Below are 20,688 nucleotides of genomic sequence, written 5' to 3'. Positions count from 1 at the left end.
TTATATAAATTTATATTTATATTTATATATCTCAATATATAAAGGTATTTTTATAAATAAAATACAATAAAAGGGATAACACTTAAAACAGCGTTACTAATCACATAAATAAAGCAGTCCACAATGAGACTGCCCTAAAGGTAAAATAATTTTCTCTTCCTTGTGAAAGTCCCATAGTCAAATCCAATCTTTAAAAGCAGTTTCTGACCTAAGGCTCATGCTAACACACCTGTTTCACGAGTCACAATGAATGCCTGCCCACAGACACTTTTCTAAAACTGTCTATGACAGTTTGTTGTAACTCGACTGGCAAAACACAGGTCTTCATATTCTGTGTACCAAGCCTTTGTCCTTTGTTAGTAACAGAAGTAAGAGATGCAGCTAATCTCTCCAAAACGAACTGCAAATCTTGTACACTATAAGACACTGGGATCATAGAACTTGATTCTACAGGAGCCCTGCTACCCGACTATGAAATTATATTCACTATATTCTACTGGGAGTAATCTTGCATAGTGGCCCAACTGAAACAGCTCACTCTCACTAACAGTTCTATTTATAAAACATACAGACATATGTAAGGGAATAATAACACATTTATATAGACAGTTGATTAGTACAGTATCTTATTCTCTTCCACTGCAATCTCTGGAAAACTAAATTAAAAAAAAAAAAACTTATCATGGAATTGCTTGATTCCACATAAAGAGAATAATTTTCTGTTTCTCCAAAAGGATACACCATCCAAAAACAGAACAGTGATCCATTAGGGCCGGGTTCAAGCTATGAAATGCATTTGCAGTGCCTGGGTGTTTGCTTGTTTTACATAGAGAGGAGAAAGCCGTCTAGAGGCTGCTGAAATGTCCCTGTCATGAGGCAGCAGCAACTGATTAATGAATGCTGCTGACCAAAGCTTTAGGTGACCATTCACCATGATGGCCATCAGAAAAACTGTCAGGAACCCTCTTTTCCTCCAAACTAAGCCGTTCCTGACATTCTGCTAGTCTAGATACTGACTGTCCTCCCAAGGCCTATGTACTAAAGGCTTGGCCTCATGGTGGCCCATGGGAGGTAGAACCTCTAAGAGGTGAGAACTCATGGGAGGTCTTCAGGTCATCCCTTGTGGAGAGGACTGACAGACCCTGCCCCTTCCTCTTCCTCCCCTTTTCCCCTGGCTTATAAGGTGCTTTGTTCCACCATGCATACCCACCATGCCAGGCTCTCTCACCATAGGCCCAAAGCAACAGGTCCATTTGATTATGGGCCAGAACCTCTAAAACTGTGAGCCAAAACAACCTTTTCTCCCTATCAGTTCATCGTCTCAGATATTTTGCTACAGTAGCAGAAGGCTGACTGATACATGCTCACTCACATCTTCCAGGATATCACCCATGATGGAAGTGACAAAAAGGGCAATCTTCGGGTGGTATGGCACTATGAGCATGACCCCAGGGAACAGACTGAAGAGCTTCTGCTTAGACATCACTTCAGCCCTCCTCTTTCTTCTTGAAACGTGTAACATCTTATTTTCAAGCCATCACTTCAAAAGTCTTACTTTGCACACACCGCTGCAAGTAGTGAAGAGGCCCATGGTGACCATTTTATGAATTAACGTAGTTCTTTTGGGACCTGGTTCCCTTTCTGCATACTGCAATAATCCAAACAGACTTTGCATGCTTCCATGTTCACAACACTGGCTAACCAGAAGACTGAATGTTGCTTGTGCCTGGGTACAGACAGGAAGTAAGGAACTTGTAAAATTCATCAGCAGATCTGCTCTTATAAACATTAGGTCGCAAATGTGGTTGGTTTCAGATGTTCTCAGAAAGCCTATAACATGGTATTAAGACAGTTTTCCATCTAAGAATGTGACTGGTGGCAAACTTCAAATGGCCTGAGCAATTCCCTCCCAGCTGATGGGACAGCAGATGGGGCCTGGCACAAGTTCCTACTGCCACTGAGAGTTTTGAAAACACAGAATGATCCTCTACTCTCCAGATTATTGAAAATGATACAAAATGGAATTGTTTCCTATTGAGAGGGAAGGAAGAAATGGAAGAGGGAAATTTTAAGACATAAATAATATAAAAGGGCACACACTTTAAGGTACATTCATGACATTACTACCACAAAAAAATAAATAATTATTTCTCTGATTTGGATTAATGTCCTTCACACAGTTTGTCCCCAGGCCTGTTTTGTGCAGTTACTGGCTGGCAGTGAGAACACCGAGAAGCCTGTACACCTACTCAGGTTTCCTGGGCTTGCTGAAGGACCCCTGACAGTGCGTCTAGAGCAGTGCCAGAAGGAGACCATGTTGTCTTCTCAGTAGAGTCCTCCAAGATAGGCGACAAAATGAGAGGATTCCAACTTAAAATTTTGTCCTCTGTCTCTGAATGGCCACTGCTGTCTCCTGAAAAACAGGAACATTTGGGTACATTATAAACTAATAACAAATAATCTTCACACAGCTATTTCTAAAAATAGTATATAATAAAGAAATAAGCAGTGGGCCCATTTACGTCTGGTTTGAATCTGAGGAAGAATACATTTAAAAAGTTTGAAGTTGGGGTTGGAGAGATGGCTCTGTGGTTAAGAGCACTGGTTATTCTTTCGAAGTACCCAAGTTCAGTTCCAGCACCCACATGGCAGCTAACAACCATTGGTAACTCCAGTTCCAGGGGACCTGATGCCTCTTCTGGCCTCTGTGGGCACTGCACGCACATAATCACTGTTATATCCTCCGGCCCTGGCTGTCTCCTGTCCAAGTACTAACCAAGCTTAGCTTTGCTTAGCTTCTAAGATCAGATAAGATCAGGTGCATTCCAAGTGGTATAGTGCCAGACAGCTTACACTCTTGATCTCATTGCATGTGAGAAAATTATAGATTCAGTTAGTACTGAGTAAAAAGCTTGCTGGGAGGCTGCATTTTGTGAACACGGGCCCTATGCAAAACACTCAGACACATAAAATAATAATAAATAAAGTTGAGCTCTCCTAAGTCATTATACAATTAATTTGACAGCCCCCCAATAAGCACCTTAAATAAAAGTTACAATTCTACAACCAATTCAATAAAAACAGGGCCTGTGTTCACAAAATGCAGCCTCCCAGCAAGCTTTTTACTCAGTACTAACTGAATCTATAATTGTCTCACATGCAATGAGATCAAGAGTATAAGCTGTCTGGCACTATACCACTTGGAATGCACCTGATCTTATCTGATCTTAGAAGCTAAGCAAAGCCAGGCTTGGTTAGTACTTGGACAGGAGACAGCCAGGGCTGAAGGATATAACAAATAAAGTCAAAGAATCCCTTGCCCAGCCTCCTCTCTCGAAGTACCCAACAGTCCCACTCGGGCTTCTAAGAAATATGTGAGCTGATCAAAGAAAACTCTCCCTGATGAGAGTTCTCTGCCCCCCCTGGAGACTAGCTAGAAGGCAAAGGTCTAAAATGCCTCCCTGTACCTCTGCTGGACTCTGCTGTATCTTTTGTAGAATCAGAGTTGATATCACTTATATTGTCCTGACAGCATGTATGCCGGGTAGGCTTTGGTGTCACAATGTCCTTGATGCTCTCCTCAGGTAACTGGCCATGATCAGGAACTGTAGAAGCCAGACACACAGGCACCTTCATGGCACTCAGGGGCTTCATTTCCAGGCCATCCTGAGGATAAGGGGCTACCACTGGGACCACAGGAAGGGGGCCGCTGCTGAAAGTGCTGTTGGTTTTGGTGAAACACCTGCAGATTTAAATCAAAAGAAACAGAACTTGTGTATAGGGGCATCAAGAATTAAAATACGGTTATTTTAAAATATAATGAATATTTTACATTCACAAATTCTTTAAAAAATACTGCTTATACATAACTAAATGACTTATTATGCTCTGCACTATCAAAAACCTGAAAGTTACAGTTGCAGTGGAAAATCACAGTAAAACATAACTCATAACAAATCATTTAAGAACTAAACTTTATATGATGACATAACCCACAAACTTCCTTTTAGTCCACTGTCAAAATTCAGCTTGCATTTCATTAACTGGCACCCAAATATAGCACACAGAAGCAAAATGTTGTGGGCTACTTCAAGGAAGGAGAGAGTAAGGATAGAAAACTAAAACATATGGCCCATCTGAGGAAAATGACCTTATGAAAGTCAATATAAATTCAGGTGCTACATTAGCTACTTTTTTCATTGTTGTGACAAAACACCTGACAAAACCAACTTAAGGAAGGGTTTACTCTGGTTTAGAGTCAGTGGTATAGTTGGTCCATTGTGGCATGGTAGTTATGGCAGCAGGAGCTTGCAGCAGCAGGTCACATTGTGCCCACAGTCAGGAAGCAGAGATTAATGTTGGTTTTTCACTCCTTTCTACCTTTTATTCACTCTGGGACCCCAGTCCATGGAATGGTGCTGCCCACATTTGTGTGTGGGGGGGTGATCCTCCCATTTTAGTTATCCTAATTTATAAAGTCTTTCAAAGCATGCCCAAAGGTGTGCCTCCTGGGTGATGCTAGATCATGTCAAGTTGACAGGCAATAGTAACTATCACAGGTGATTTCACTCTCATCCCTGGAGGAAACAGTATAAAGACTAGACATTCAAAAGCCAGTGGTTTTTAAGATTTATTTTTCTCAATGTAGAATTAAGATCTTGAATTTACCAGCACTGAACATTTCATTTTAATTCCATTCCCCTTGGATTTTTCTCAGTGGAAACTTCCATCTGATCATTTGTTGAATGTTTATTTTCCTGGAAGTCCTTGAACATATTTATAATAGCTGCCACTATTTGCTACTTGTGACATTTGGGTCATCTCAGGGTCTGCTTCTATTAGCCCTTTATCCCCCTAAGAAAGTAGATTTTCCTGTTTCCTCAGATGGACAGTGATTTTTTAAAACTGGATTTTTCTTCTAAATTTTTAGTTGTTCCACCACTGTTAAACCTGGTCTTTTGATATTTTCTCAGGCCCTTGCCCTAAGACTCGAGAATGTCTTCAGGTAAAACCTTGTCTTTGAAGGAGTTGCCTTGCTCCAAAGTCTGCTCTGGCTATTCCCCAATACTTTCAAACTGTTTATATTTTATCAGTACTGTCTGGAGATCAAGCTATTCCTCAGTTACTGGTAGTTGGATCCTTAAAAATACATTTCTTTTTAATTTCTAAAATTGGGACTAAGAAAAATTTGGAGATGATACTACATTGGGCTATGCATGTAAGGCAGGTAAGAAATAACAGAAATAAGCAGCTGTATGCTAGAAATAGGCAATTTTAGAGAATAAAGACAGAATTCTTTATTTTCGTCTTTTACATGTGGGATGGCATGTTTCTTGGGCATATGAAAATTAGAAAAAGGAATTCCAGTTCTGTTGGTTCAAGTTATTGGAAATACGAGTTTGAAGCATTGAAGATAACAGATGAGCCTAAAAGAGAATCAGATATCTGTCAGTATATCAAATCATTAATTTAAACAAATTCAACTTTTATTTCAAATACTATAGAGTTAGTGGAGTTCAGACAACAGTAATCTAATTTTAACTCTTAATAATAGAGCATAAAAATACATTTGTCTGTATTGAACATGACCTAAATTTTCCCCTGTAGGTCTTAAACTAGTACAAAGTGAAGAAAGCATTGGTGTAGAAATCAGCGCACTGGGGTCAAACCAGGGCTGGACACATCACAACCCCAGAGTATAATATTCCTTATTTGCTTTCTTGGATATTTTATTCAACTTTTCAACTTCTTAACAATGTTATGTGATCAATGTCCCTCCCTGTGTTATGTTGTTAGCCTCTTCCATTTTCCACACTCAGGGGACCCCAAAGCCCCAATGTGGATTTTAAGTAAGCTAAATATGGGGCAATGTCAAGGGAAAGAGTATTTCTGGTTTCAAACTACTACTAATAAGAATTTAGTGAGTTTGACGGTCTCCATAAATCACTTTGTCTAGAAGAACACTCTGTTCAAAAAGGTGTTTTTGCCCCTTCCAAATATCGAGCACTGCAGTAGGCACTGAGAATTTGGAGGTGAACACAGTAGAGGTTCTGCTTGCAGCCTAGCAGAGGAGACAAACAGGCAAACAAATGTGCAACATAATGTGCTATGGAAGGAACTACCGAAGACAATGGGCGTGGAGGTGGGTTATGACATGTGCAATGATCCTGTATGCCTTCTCCTAAAATGTCTCAGACTCTGCTGTCTTGAGGCTGAGGAACTGACATTCAGCTTTGAAATTGGCATATAAGGGATTCTAACTTCAAAAACTCAGAAATATCACTGGTTAGAAGAACCTATATGGCTACTGTAACTTGTTGGAAATATTTCTTAAAAATTAAGTCCCTGGCTGGGCTTGGTGGTGCACCACTTTAATCCCAGCACTTGGGAAGCAGAAGCAGGTAGATCTCTATGAGTTTGAGGCTAGCCTGAGTTCTAGGCCAACCAGTGCTACATAGTGAAACTCTGTCTCAAAAACAAAACAAAACAAAACAAAACAAAACAAAACCCCAGAAAACAAAAAAAGTAAATTCCTGGATCCTGGCTTATGATTGATTAGTCCAGCTAAAAACAACTAAAAAGATGGAGGAATTTTATTTTAAACCTATTCAAGGTTTTGGGGAGCTACCAAAGCACTTCAATGGCTAAAGTGATGTGAACCTGACCTTCAGCCTCCCTTTTACTTGAGATACCGGCTTAACCAAGTGAGGATGAAACTCTGCAACATCAAGAAGTCAGGAGCTAGGAAGCTGAACTAGTTTAGAAGTCTCACTGGGGCTGGAAAGACAAGTTCAGAGCCCGCCAAGGAGAAAAGGCCCAGGAAGTACACAGACTTTTAACTGGGATCCTCAAAAACCTACATCCTTAAAAAAAAAAATGAAGCAGGAATAGATTGGACCTTAAAAAAAAGACAGAGAGAGAGAGAGAGAGAGAGAGAGAGAGAGAGAGAGAGAGAGAGAAATGCACAGCATGTTTGTGCAGGCACATACATGGCCTTGCATGTGTGCAGAGGCCAGAGGAGGACCTCAGATGTCCTGCTCTACCACTCTTTGCCTTATTCCTTTGACATAGGTCTTTCACTGAACCTGGAGCAAGGCTGGTGGTCAGAAAGCCACAGTGATTGTCCTGTCTCTGCCCCCGATAGCACTGGATTATAAGTGTGCTTGCAAGCATGCCCAGCTTTTTAAGTGGGTGCTAGGATTTGAACTCAGGTCCCATGCTTATGCAGTGAGTGCTCTTACTAAGTCATCTTACAGTCCCTAAACTAGGCTTTTATAAAGACTAAAACTTGGAGACTAGAAAAATGGCTCAGCAGTTAGGAACACTGGCCACTCTTGCAGAGGACCGGGTTTCGATTCCTAGTACCCACATTTATCTGTAACTCCACAATTGTCTGTAACTCCAGTTCCAGGGGGTCTGATGTCCTCTTCTGATGTCCACAGGCACTGCATGACATGGGTACACTTACATACATGCAAGCAATGCACTTATATATATGTGTGTGTGTGTGTGTGTGTCTATGTATACATATATACGTATACATGTATATGTATATGATTAAAACTCAGCATTAAGTCATTTCAACTCCAATTAGGCTTCAAGCAATTTGCCTCCCATCCAACTATAGCCAAACATAAAAGTAAATCCTTTCTGGAGGAAGAAAGTATCTTCTAGAGCCTGTGCCAGTTTTACATATGCTACACAAAACTCAATTAAAAAAACACCAAGTGGGGCTGGAGAGATGGCTCAGGGGTTAAGAGCACTGACTGCTCTTGCAGCAGACCCAGGTTCGATTCCCAGCACCCACATGGCGGCTACGAACTATCCTTAACTCCAGTTCCAGGGGAATCCGAAGCCCTCTTCTGACCTCTGTGGCACTGCATGACATGGGTACACTCACATACATGTAGGCAATATACTCATAACATAAAATAAAAATGATAAATAAAATATTTTTAAAAATACCAAGTATAAAATATGAACAAGAAAAAACAACTGATGGGCAGTGAAGATACTTGGTGAAGGTCTTTAGGTTGAAAAAAAATGAGTGACCACAGTCAGAAGAAAGGAGAAACAGACAGGAATGAGTAGCAACAGTAATGCAAAAACTCAGAGCAAATACCACCTGCCAGTAAGCATTAACTGTAACGTCTTCGAGGACTGTAGCTATTTTAGAACAAAAACATTTCGGGAAAATTGTAAAACATCAGAGGAAGAAATGGAAGTATTTATATAGTCTTGAAGTGCTATGAATTATTTCTTATTTTTAATTAATTAATTAGTGTGTATGTAGGTCAGAGAACAACTTGAGGGAGTCAGTTCTCTCCTTCCACCATGGGGGCTCTCTGGGTGTTGAACTTAGGTCACCAGACTTGGTACAAGTGCTTTTACTTACTGAGTCCAACTTGCCAGCCCCTGGGGTGAGTCTTAAAGCACGTTAGACTCCAGCTAGAGTCAGTGCCAAGCATATAGTAAATCATGTACAGTGGGAATTCAAAAATGTAAAATAAACAAATACATTAGCATTAGAAAACTAGATGTTTTAATATACCTTTTCTCAAACAAGGAAGTAATTAAGGAACGACAAGCTAATTAGTCAAAGTAGCTTCTAAAGTTCATACCCAACAGTAAGGAGAGACATACATATTAAAGTGGGAATGGCCTAATACCCTTACCCTTTAGCTATTTGTACCATGGGTATCAGCTGTCTCTGTCCTTATTCAATATTGATTTTGTTGCCTGAGTGGTTTTTCTAATATCTGTTGGCTTCAGGGTTGTCTGGCTTCAACTTTAGCCTCCTGGACCTGCAAGGGCTGTCCTCAGTGTCACATGAGGCTCTAAGGATGCTGAGACAGAAAGCACAGCCAGGTACTTGGTGTTGGTGTCACACTTGCTTGAACTGGTGGCTCCATGGCTTCTTTCTCTGCAGGAATTCCATGGGCATGCAAAGGTCCCAAGAACCTGAATTTAAACAAAGAGGTATGAATCAGAAAAAAACACTGTCATTAAAAAAAATAAAATGAAGCTTAGGCGAAAACAAAAACCATACTTGCCAGAATCTGAAAATACCACGGCAGTTCCCTGAAAACGAAACATTACAAATTAATTTATTTACACAGAGCTAACATGAATTTCATCATGTTGATATAACAAGATGCCGAGGACTCACCAGACAGTGAGAGGCCGCTGCTTCCTTCCTTTCCGCTTCTTTTATTCCTGTGCTCTTCTTTAATTTAATGCACAGTTGTAGGATAAGATTCCTTGATGAATTCTAAGGGCTTTTCAACATGGTGATTTCTTTTCTTTCTTTTATTGTGATTTTTTTTTAACAATAAAATTTGATGGTATTTAGTTCCCTTCTCCTACACCAACCTCCCCTTATTGCCCCATGCCAAATTTAATGTATGATGTATATATAATATATATAATAAGGCTTATAGAGTCTAATTTGTGTCTCCAAATCTTAGTGTGGCTTCATCCAAAGGCGGGTGGTTAACCTACCAAGAGTCCCATGCTTGAAAGAGACTGTCCCTGCCCCTCCCAGCAGCCATCTGTTGCCACAATTTCCTTAGATGGAGTTGGAGCTTCTTATCCACTTCCTCATGTCTATACTGGGATTTGTCTGGTTTGAGCTTGCATGGAATTGTGCATGCTGTCACTACTGCTGTGAGTTCACATGAGTAACTGACCAGCTGCCTGGAAAACTCTGTTTCCTTGTGGTCATCTATCACCTCTGGCTCTGCCCCCTCTTCTACAGTGATCCCTGACCTTGGGAAGCAGAAGTTTGATATGGTGTCCTATTCTAGGATAAGCACTCTGTAGCCTCTTGCTCTCTGCACGTCGGCCAGTTGTGGGTTTCTGTGTTAATCACCATCTGTTTCATAAGGAAACTTCTCTGCTGAGAACTGAGATGCATTCACCCTCTGGTGATTTCTACAGAATGTTTGTCAGAGTGGCATGAAGTTATATTGGTGGGGCAGGACTGAGGGGCAGGCGAGATGGAAGAGCAAAGAACCGCTTCTACAGGGCTAGCCCTCAGTGTACCAATGCAGGTTTATGTGTGAGCACATTAAGCACATGTTCAAATCAGATGCTTAGCCAGAGAAAGTACGACTTGCTGTTAATTATTCTTCAGCGTCTGCTTTTCAGATAAGTAAAACGGAAATTCGCAGCGTTCACTTCCATTCTTAACTCTCCCTTGTCAGTGGGATGAACAGAAATATAATTTACATTTGTAAAGTGGTTATGACCCAAATTTCAGCATGATAAACCACACAGATTTAAAATTTTCTAGTACACTGAATCTTAACTCAGAATCAGCAATTAGCCACTTAGCTAACCAAATGTAAGTAATTCCATCGCATTACTGCTTAGTGCACTTCCAGATGTCTACGTGTGTCAGCATAAAAATGGCTGAACTTGGGCTTAACATGTGGAAATAAAAGCATACAGGACATGGTCTCCAAAAGGGGATATAACCTCTCTTCTGAATATAATTACGTATAGCATGAGGAAGCAATTCTTAATGCTTTAATGAAATTTTCTAGAGCAATCAGATGACCACAAAGTATCTGTATATATGCAAATTTAACAAACACAAATCTACATAAGGACATATGTACATGTGGTGAAAAAGAACAGAACAAAGGACTGCAAATGGCATTCGTTGAGACTCTTATAATTCTCTTTACAATTCACACTATCCAGTTTGTAACTTTACTATCTGAGGCTTCACAACCACATTTTGAAATGCAGCACCTACTGGCTTAAGGTAGAGTCAGAGTTTCTGGTGAGTTGTCTCTAGCTCAATGAAGCTACTTAATTCTAACAACGCTAAATAAGTGGAACTCTGTGCATCTTGCCATGTAAAAATATGTGGGCCACTCAGTAAGAATTCAGGTGACCTGGGACCTGTCAATTTATGAGACAGAAAAATGATTCTATTATAAGAATCACAAAAATAATATAATACTCTTTAGCCAACAATCTGAACAGCATAGATGAAATAAAAGAGTAGAATGGTGTTTGGGAGAATAAGGCCTTTCAGTAGTTGATTAAACATATTTTGGTATTTCTAGGGGTTGGTGAGATGGCTCAGTGGTTAAAAGCACTGGCTACTCTTGCAGAGAACTTGGGTTCGATTCCTAGCACCCACATGGTGGCTAACAATCGTCCCCATAACTCCAGTTCCAGGGAATCCAAAGCCCTCTTCTCACTTCCACAGGCATTAGACAATACAGGTGCACTTAACACACATGCAGACATTATACTCATACACATAAAATAAAAATAATGAAAAAATATTTTAAAGTAAACATATTTTGGTATTTCTGTTAAACTATACAGACTGAAATGTTTTCTAAAGAAGTGTCCATTTCTGATTACACAGGTGAGTATTTGCTAAGCATAACTATGTAAAGTTACTCTGATCAGATGATGGTACAAATTTTACATTAAACTTTCTCCTGAACTTTTCTGCAGTACTGGAGATTGAAACCCAGGGCACCACGCCTGCCAGGCAAGCATTCTACCACTGAGCTACATTCTGACCCAAGATCCCTTTCTTGATTATCCCTCAAGGCAAGGAGTAAAGATCCATGAATGTCTTAGATGTATGATGTGATGTTTATTTTCACACATGTGCCCTGAAGACTTTCTGAAATAATCATATCTTGGTGATGGTTTGTGTATATTTAGCTAATCTCTGCTGTTTCCTCTTGTTACTGCGTCTCTAATTTGCTGACCTAGCCCTTGTTTGTGGGAGCAGATAAGTTGCTATGCAGCAGAACCCCAGTAACACTCCTCTACGGCTATGATGTCTTCCATTTTCACTGTCCACACTGCTGTCCACTGGGATGATCCCAGCATCACAGTGGGATGTTCCTCTTGGAAAGTATTTCATCAGCTACTTTTACATGGAAGGTGACAATAAATGCTGTGGGACAATAACCAAGTGCATTAAGCCATGCAAACAAACCCATAAACAGTTTATAATACAGAGACTAAAAGTCATACTCTCTGACAGTAGAGCCTCAGTCTCCATTTAAAATAGGAGGTAAATGTGGGGACACACAACTTTCTCAAGAAAGAGGGTACTTATCAGCTTAAAAGAAAATTGGGAGTTGGGGAGAGGATTAAGAGTGCTTGCTGCTCCCTGAGACAACTCAAGTTCAGTTCCCAGCACCCATGTGTGTCAGGCAACACACAACCTCCTGTAACTCTATAGCTCCAGGAAATCTGACACCCTCTTCTGGCTTCCATGGGTACCTGCACACACATGGGGTATGTGCACACATATACAAATAAAGAAACTAGACATAAGCCTGCTTTTTTTTCCTCAAGGAAGAAAACCAGAATGTTGGGTTTTTGCACTTTCTTTTGGGGCTTTATGGATGGTTCTGTAGTTGCTGAGTGGTCAGAAATAGGAGAGATGAGCTATAAAAAATTACCTGCTAGGAGGAAGAGTCTTAATGTGCTAAGACAATTAACCACCAACCAAGGCCACCAAACCCTTGCCTGGAAGACTCTCTTATAACAAAACCTTCTTGGTTCATTTCTACATCCTGTTCTCATCTTAGCACATCTGACATCACTTGTGGAAGGGCACTCCCACAGCCAATAGCACACAAACTTTTGGGATTATCACTATACAAAAATTTGGCAACCCTCAGTAATATGTGTTTTCTAAAGCATCATTCTCAGAGCTCTCTTTTCTCCTGATTATCAGCCATGTAGCTTTGACTTCTTTATCTTTCCCCAGGTGAATTACATTTTTCCAAGCTGAGTTTTACTTCCTGCCCATTCTTAAGTCTCTCAGGACCCTTAAAGTTAATTTCTCATTCTTTCCTGATGGGACCTCTGTTCACTCATCTGTGAATTTCATCAGTGTCTTCTCTGCTCTCTCTTACAAACTGTCAAGACTGATGGCAAATAGGCACAATTTAATGTCAATTCCTTCCCATTAAACTAGCCAAGCGACTAACAAACTCCATTTGATTACATATCCAGAACTGTACCATGGTGTCTGAACAAAGGAGAGGAGAACAGCAGAAACTTTTTGATTTATTTGATTAAAATCTGTTTAACTCTTGAAATGCCCGACTGCCCAAAGGCAATTATGTCTTCAGTGGGGTGGAGAGTGGCTCCCTGCAAGGCTGCATTCCATAGGCTTCCCTCTACACATTACTAAAATCCTGAAAAGGGTTAAACTTAACACAGTAAGGCAGGCAGTTATTCACAACATGCCACAGGCACCCTGGGATATAACGGACGGTTAGGGCACTGTCCCACTTACTCATGCTCAGTTTTTCATATCACTCACTCCACCAGTTAGGTCAGTAAAGTCAATATTCCTCTCCGGGATTACTGTAAAATAAAAGGATGAGAAAAGGGATTCGGCAAGAGTTAGCAATGACTGGTTTCCTAAAAGCCCACTCTGAAGAAATACTTCAGGTTTTAAACCTGAGAAGGCAGAGAAAAAGGAAGGCGAAGCAGCAGGGCCACAGGGCAGGTGAGATTCTGCACAGAAAGACACTGAGGGAGACTTGCTCAGTTCTGAGGTGCCTGTGGAATAGAAAAGATTTTGGCTGAAGTAGCCCCAGACCCAGGAAGGGGGTCCCCATAATACATTGTTGGGCAAAGAGTTCCTCATTGATGCTGTGTCTAGTGAGATGATCATACCTAGTGACCAAGATTAGCCCTTGACCCTTCCTTCCACTAGCCTCTTTATAAAAATCTCATGTTTTAATTTTACTTTTTGGTTTGTTTATTTTTATTTTTTTATTTTTTTTGAGAAAGGGTCTCCCTGTAGCCTCAGCTGGCCTAGAACTCACTAGGACCAGGCCGGCCTCAATCTCACAGAAATCAAACTGCCCCTGGCTCCCAAATGCTGGGATTAAAGGTGTGCAACACCACACTTGGCTTCATACACATACCACCTCTCATTTATTTTCCAAACTGCACCAAGAGTGTTCTTAAAAGCCAGTTCAGATGGCTAAGATCAAGAGAACAAATGATACCAACTGCCGGCAAGGATGTAGGGAGAGGAGAACTCTCATTCACTGCTGGTGGGATTGAAAACTGGTGCAACCACTATGGAAATCAATGTGAAGAACTCTTTAAAAACTAAAAATAGATCTACCATATGATTCAGTTATACCACTCCTTGGCATATGTCCAAAGGACTCAATATCTTACTTGCTCAGCCATGTTTGTTGCTGCTCTTCACAATAGCTAGGAAATGTCCCTCAACCAATGAATGAATAATGATAATGTTCCACATTTACACAATGGAGTTCTACTTGGTAGTGAAGAAAAACAAAATCATGAAACTTGCAGATAAATGGATGGAACTAGAAACTTTATATTAAGTGAGGTAACCCAGAATTGGAAAAACAAGCAACACATGTTCTCTTTTATTTGTGCATCCTAGTTCCAAATCCTTAGATGTGAGCATATACCCCGGCGTAACCATGAGTCAGGAAAATGGAAAGGAACCATGAGGGTAAAGGGGAAGAAGGACCTTGAGAGAGGGGAATATTAGGAGACAGGTGTTATCAAGGGAGCAATGGGGTAAACTCCAACTGGGAACAGGGTAGGGGCAGAGAGAGGAAAGAAAGATAATGCTTAGGTGGTATAAAATGCCAAAGGGAAATATAGCATTTAATAAACCTACTGAAAAGCACACATACAATACACATACGAGTACATGTGTATAGGTGAAGGCTACATAACAGAAAAATCACAGTGCCAAGCAAAGGAAACCTCCCTTTGTGCTGTTGGTCAGGTTAGTCCAAAAGACCTCCAAAATAATATAGGCTATTGCCACAGCCTTTGTTTGCCTCCCAGAATGTGAGGGAAGACCTTATTGCTGAAGATAAGACATACTTCAGACATAGGACTTAGATCAACTTGAGTTGGAATGAACCTGGAAGCCTCCTCTCTGAAGACTAGTTCTCAAAGTATCAAAAGATACTATGCAAGCTGCCAAGGGGAAAAAAACCAACAAATGGTCCTACCCAGCTATAAAGCCTAAAAACCACAACAATGACCGGTCCGACAAATAATCTCTATTGGTATAGTAGTGGCACTTTTGTCTTGGGGGTAATCAACAACTGACTAATTGGACTTAAGGTTCACTCAGTGGGCGAGAACTCATGTATGATACTGTAAATATAGCCATGAACACATGCCTGGAGATGGCAGAGACCCTAGAGAAAAACTTATTTTTTTGTCACATCCCTAGAACAACATAATTTCTTATTATACTCTTAAAACATATCCTTATGTATACAGACAAGTGTACCTCTCACCACCCATCAAAGAAGCTTCTTTTTGCAACAGATGGAGACTATTACAAAGTTCTGTAACGGGTCAAACACAGAATAAGTGACTGTGAAGTGCCCAGCCCCATGTGACACATCTACAATGCAACATGTAAACCTAAGGCTCAAGGAACATCTCAGAAAAGGGGGCAGAAAGAATGTAAGAGCCAAAGGGACAAGACACCTGCTGCTAGTTAAGGCATTCTAGACATGCTAGGGAAGCTACACCAATGAAATTTCTACTCTATGGCAGTCTAACAAGATCTGCATATAATAACAAAAACAGTTGACATACCAAGGTGGGTGGGGGGAAACCTCAAGGGGTCCTCTGCAAGAGCAGCCAGTGCTCTTAACTACTATGCAGTCTGTCCAGACCCTGATGTTTAGCTGGGCATCAAATCCCAGGCTTTGCTCTTGTGAGGCAAGTGCTCTACCACTGAGCTGCATCTCTAGCCTTTGGGTTTTTCAGGGGCAGAATCTTGCTATGTAGTTCAGGCTGACCTCAAACTCATTATATAGCATGGGCCGGCCTCAAGCTAGCAATCCTTCTGCCTCTACCTCCTGAGTGTTGGGATTAGAGGCATGCACTATGACGTCCAGTTTGTCTAGTTACTAAATGTCAAAACTACACCGTGGCTCCTGGGAATCAAGGAAGGTATTTGGCAAATCATAAGGCAAAGCAGACACTAAAGAGCTGCACTGAACATGGAGGTTTTTATGCAGGAAGAACACTTAAGCCAGGGAGAAATGAAGCTGAAGGAATTCTCCTGTTTCCAGATAGCACTGAAATTCAAAAACTTGAAATGTAGAAAGTAACTAACTTGAAAGTAATAGAAATAAAATTATTAATTTTTTTTTAATTCTCTATTTTCTTAAAGGGAAAAAAGCCATTTATAATAAAAATCATTGATACTACACAGATACACCCAAGTGGCCAAACTGAAGATGTGAGTTGTTTAAATTCTTCAAAGGAAATGGAATCTATTTTTGGTACTAAGATGGGAATCTCATCCTAAAGACATGATTCTCAAACTCTTTACTGTGCTGTGTTAGGATCAATCCTATACTACTTAAAATATTCCTTCATTTTCTGCATCATGTCAAAACCTCTATGATACTATACAAATTTTCCAAGATGACAGGTTTAAGCAGCAGCAAAGCCCAGGACTACTACTTCTTAGACCAAAGGTCCCTCATTACAACACTCTAATGCATAAGATGAGTCAAGATCTGCAATGAATACAAGAACTGTGAAGGACAACAGAGGATGCAAAACCTTTTGTTACAATTGATCCACCTGATTACTACCAAATGCATAAACTGGCTTTATAGTGCTTTCTCCTTCTTTCTTTTCTTTCTTTCTACTTCTTTGAGATAATCTTGTTCTGTAGGCCAGGCTGACCTAGAATTCACTATGTAGCCCAGGCTGGCCTTAGACTCATGGCAATCCTTCTGCCTCAAGTGCTGGGATTAGAGGCACAAGCTACTACACATAGGTTGGACAAGTTCCCTCACATGTTCTCCTAACAAACTGTGGTAGTCTGTGACAAACTGGACAGAAATCTGGCTTTGCCATATGAATGGAAGTATTTAATGCACTCTTAATACTTATCAAATAGGTAGACAGCTCTTGTTATTCAACAAACCTTATGGTGGGTTAAGGAAAAAATTTAAAAGCAGTCAAGATTTGCTGCTTTTTTCTGAGACTTTCTAAAACAATATACTTTCTGGTTTTTCTGAGACAGGTCTCACTATGTAGTCCAGGCTAGCTTCAAACCCAAGATCCTCTTGCTTTAGCATACACTCTGTCTGCTTCAAATTATGTGCTTTTACAGCTGTATGCTTGACCAGTTCCAATGCCCTAATTATCTAAAAGAACTAAGATTTCTGATGCAATTTCAACAATCCTTGGATTAATATACACAGAAGTTCATGGAAGAACTAAGAGTCTCCCTCACACCCTGGGTGGCCTTGAACCTACAATCCTGCTTCAACCTCCCACATAGCTGGGATTAAAGGCCTTTACTACCAGTCCTCAACAAGAACTAACTCTTAAAATGTTTTAAATTTATTTTTATTTTATGTATATGTCTTTTGACTGCACACATGTAAGTGCACCATATGCATGCAATGCCCATGGAGGTCAGAAAAGAGCATTAGATGCCCTAGAAAAGGAGCCATGGATGGTTGCTGGCCACCACCATGTGGGTGCTGGAAACCAAACCCAGGTCCTCTGCTCTTAACCCCTGAGCTCCAGCTCCCAAAAACTGAGATTTTGAACAAAACTTTAGATAGTCCTTTGTAATTAATAATTTATACCAAAGTAGTATGAAAGCTTTCTGATATTTTATGTGTAAAAGATGGTGGATTTTTATTTGGTTTGTGGTTTTTTGAAACAGTCTCACTATGTAGCCCCAGCTGGCCTGGAACTCACTACATAGACCAGGGTGGCCTCAAAAATCACAGAGCTCCACCTGCCTCTGCCTCCCAAGTGCTGGGTTAAAAGCACGTGCCACCACACCCAGATGATTTGTGTTTTGAAGATAGGATCTTACGATGTAACCCAGGCTGGTCTTGATTTGTGATTCTTTTGACCATGACTCCTAAATCTTGGCATTACAGGGTACTGGGATTATAGGTATTTGCCACCATCCCTAGCTTCCATGTGTCAAAATTTAGATATACATATTACTCTAAATAATTTTATATTATTTGAAATATTGTGAGTATATATCACTTTTACAATTAAACAATGTAAATTTATAAAGCAAGGTTTGGCCTGGATTGATAGCTTAGACAGCAAAGTGCTTGCCATGTAAGCATGAGGCCCCGAGTTCAATCCCCCCACATAAAACATCCAGGTCTAGTGGAATGTGTTTATAATCCCAGCACTGGGGAGGCAGAGAGAGCAAGATCCCTGGGCTCACTAGCCAGCCAGCCTAGACTATTTGATGAGTTTCAGGCCAATGAGAGACCCTGTTTCAAAAAACAAGGTAGCCCTAAGGAATGACAATTGTCCTTTGAGCTCCACATGCATAGGCACACACGTGTACCCACAGCCATGTGCGCACACAAACACAACACACACACACACACACACACACACACACACACACACGCGCGCGCACAGAGGCAAGATCTTACTTCTTAAATATCTTTAAATTTTAAGAATTAAGAAAAAATACTGAATAATCTAGTAGGAAAATTTCAGCAATATTTCTGTGGCAAAATTACTTTATATACAGGAGATGCTTTTTGTTTTCCTTAATGCTTAAACAAGATTGATTACATTTACCGTCACAGCATCCCAACACAAACAGAAAAATAACAAATGGGAAAAAGATAAAAGCAGCAGAGAGAGAATAACTCTACCTTTCAATGATATTTCTGTTAAGAAACAAAGCCTTTAGTATTGTCACTACATGTCTAAAAACCGAGGCACAAGGTAACACGTCTAGAATGGGGCAAAAAAGGAGTAACAGCCTTAAACTTTGGACCGTGAATTCTGAGTTTTGTACCTGAGGTCAAATTTCAAGAACTTCCTCTGCTGAAGGAAAACAATAAACCAACATATATGTCTTCATCACAGCAATGTGACTGAGCACATACCTATTGTTGTTCCGGCAATTTCGACAGCCGACACATTCCAGAGGGCCCATCTGGGGGACTGCTGTGTACATCCCTCCACCCTGGTTGGAAGGAAGTTCAAGAAGAAAGAAAAGAAGAATTTGAAAAGGCCACAGACCACCCAAAAAATCATATATACACCTCAATAACACATAAGAAGCTGTGTGGCGCATTTAAACCCTCTCCCTGAGCAATGTCATGTCACTGCTTATTCACAAGTGAGCTCTGCAAAGTATACTCTCCCAAAGCTTAGCACCATATTTTCCATACTTCTGTACTGGAAAAAGGCAAATAAATGAAGGGAGGTTAGTCACTTCCTTCAGTGTTTCAAACTTATGCCCTAAAATATACATCATAACCTTCTAATCATTTTTTTTTCTTTTCTAGCAGTCATGGAAAAACCTTATGTGATGCCAGTTAGACAAACAAGGTGTGAAGTGTTTGAATGATGTCACAAGATCAACCTATCTTCATTTTCCTGTAATTATTTCGATTAGGTCTGCTCACTTGACTGCACTGTGTTAAAACGTCATACTTTTCCAGATGGAGTGGAGTCTCAGCCAGCAATGACTTGGGAAGAATTAATATTTTGATGTTGCTTTTGGCGGACACTGCTCAGCAATTAAGAAAAATGCCCAGATTAACACATACCTCACTGTAAAACGTTCACTTGACAAACATAATGACAAACATGAAGTTAAAGATTCAACCAGCCTTCGATTCAGAGTTCTGCTTTCTGGTGAAAATAGCAGACCTGAATTTGACAGGGGTGGAAGAGGCTGTCACACTGTACCCAAACCCAAAGCAAGCCTTCAAAGCTAGGAAAAGTTTGGGCAATTGTTTTTGGTAGAATATTTTCCATTTCATTTATCTTGTTAACAACAGCCAAGCAAATCAAGACTTAAATTTTCTTTCAGCATTCCTGATCCAACTAGCAACAGGAATGATTAAAAAAAACACAGAGCAAGAATATCCCCACACTATATTCAGTCCATGAGGGCAAGCTGCAGAAGATCAGAAAATGAAGTTTATGTCCTGTAAGGTGATGTATTTCATTTGAATTCATAAATATGTTAAAACTAATTGATTTTCTTCATTTCTTCCTATCCAGAAGAATAAGAAAACTAATAGATTAAAAATCACAAGTGATAACTTCTAAAACTGTACACCTAATGGGACAACTGTTATTTAAATGGCATGTCACAGAATTCTCTGTTCAAAGTAAGCCTCAGTCTTATGTTTCATTCTTACAGAAACAGCACAGGGCATTCAAAGCATAATGTTTTCTCCTTTACTTCCTTGGATGAGGTTAATGATGAACTAGGAATGATGACAAAAAAGTTTAGAAAGTCTGAATATAAGCCATGTCTTTCCTCAAAAAATAATGAAATTTGTATTCTCTTTTGGTAATGCAAATAAGGAAACTAAAGCAAACTGTATTATGTACAAAAATCCCTCACATAAAAGCCGTAAGTTTGTAGCTTTAAGATACAAATGCATTTTACAGTTTTCCAACTGTATTTTAGTGTATCTTCATTAAAGTAAAGATAAAATAAAAACTGTTAACTTCTTCAGATTATAGTACACTATGGGTAATGGCAAATTTCTCTCTAATCAAGCAATGGTAAAAACTAAATGAATGTTCTTGATCAACTAAACATATTCTCTATCAGATTCAAAGGCAACATGGATGCCCATACAAAGAATATAATAAATCAAACTCTGGTAAGTAAAGAAC

General features: G+C 40.0%; 2 protein-coding genes across 10 annotated transcripts in view; one reads left to right on the top strand and one right to left on the bottom strand.

The window, feature by feature from the left end:
* The window catches only part of Vsig10l2 (V-set and immunoglobulin domain containing 10 like 2), a 12,222-nt gene extending 10,712 nt beyond the window's left edge, over positions 1–1,510 (top strand). The window contains exon 7 of the mRNA XM_029564255.1: positions 1,382–1,510. Coding sequence (XP_029420115.1) covers positions 1,382–1,510 — 129 coding nt within the window. The remainder of the gene's footprint in view (positions 1–1,381) is intronic.
* Cdon (cell adhesion associated, oncogene regulated) overlaps positions 284–20,688 on the bottom strand; it is a 125,364-nt gene continuing 104,959 nt past the window's right edge. For 3 of the 9 annotated variants that reach the window (XM_029564357.1, XM_008834745.3, XM_029564354.1), the window contains 3 exons: positions 18,933–19,012; positions 3,468–3,742; positions 284–2,413 (listed from right to left, as the gene is read on the bottom strand). In XM_029564357.1, coding sequence (XP_029420217.1) covers positions 2,250–2,413; positions 3,468–3,742; positions 18,933–19,012 — 519 coding nt within the window. In that variant the 3' untranslated portion in view covers positions 284–2,249. Of the gene's footprint in view, positions 2,414–3,467; positions 3,743–11,211; positions 11,936–12,228; positions 13,209–13,293; positions 13,366–18,932; positions 19,013–20,688 lie in introns of those variants that run through there. The other 6 variants (XM_017798599.2, XM_029564374.1, XM_029564370.1 and 3 more) reach the window with 6 other exon arrangements.

The sequence above is a fragment of the Nannospalax galili genome, unplaced genomic scaffold (genome assembly GCF_000622305.1).
Source record: "Nannospalax galili isolate Female #2095 unplaced genomic scaffold, S.galili_v1.0 scaffold690, whole genome shotgun sequence".
NCBI classification, from domain to species: Eukaryota; Metazoa; Chordata; class Mammalia; order Rodentia; family Spalacidae; genus Nannospalax; species Nannospalax galili.
Note: the sequence above shows the minus strand (reverse complement) of the source record. Positions and strands in the feature narration are given on the sequence as shown.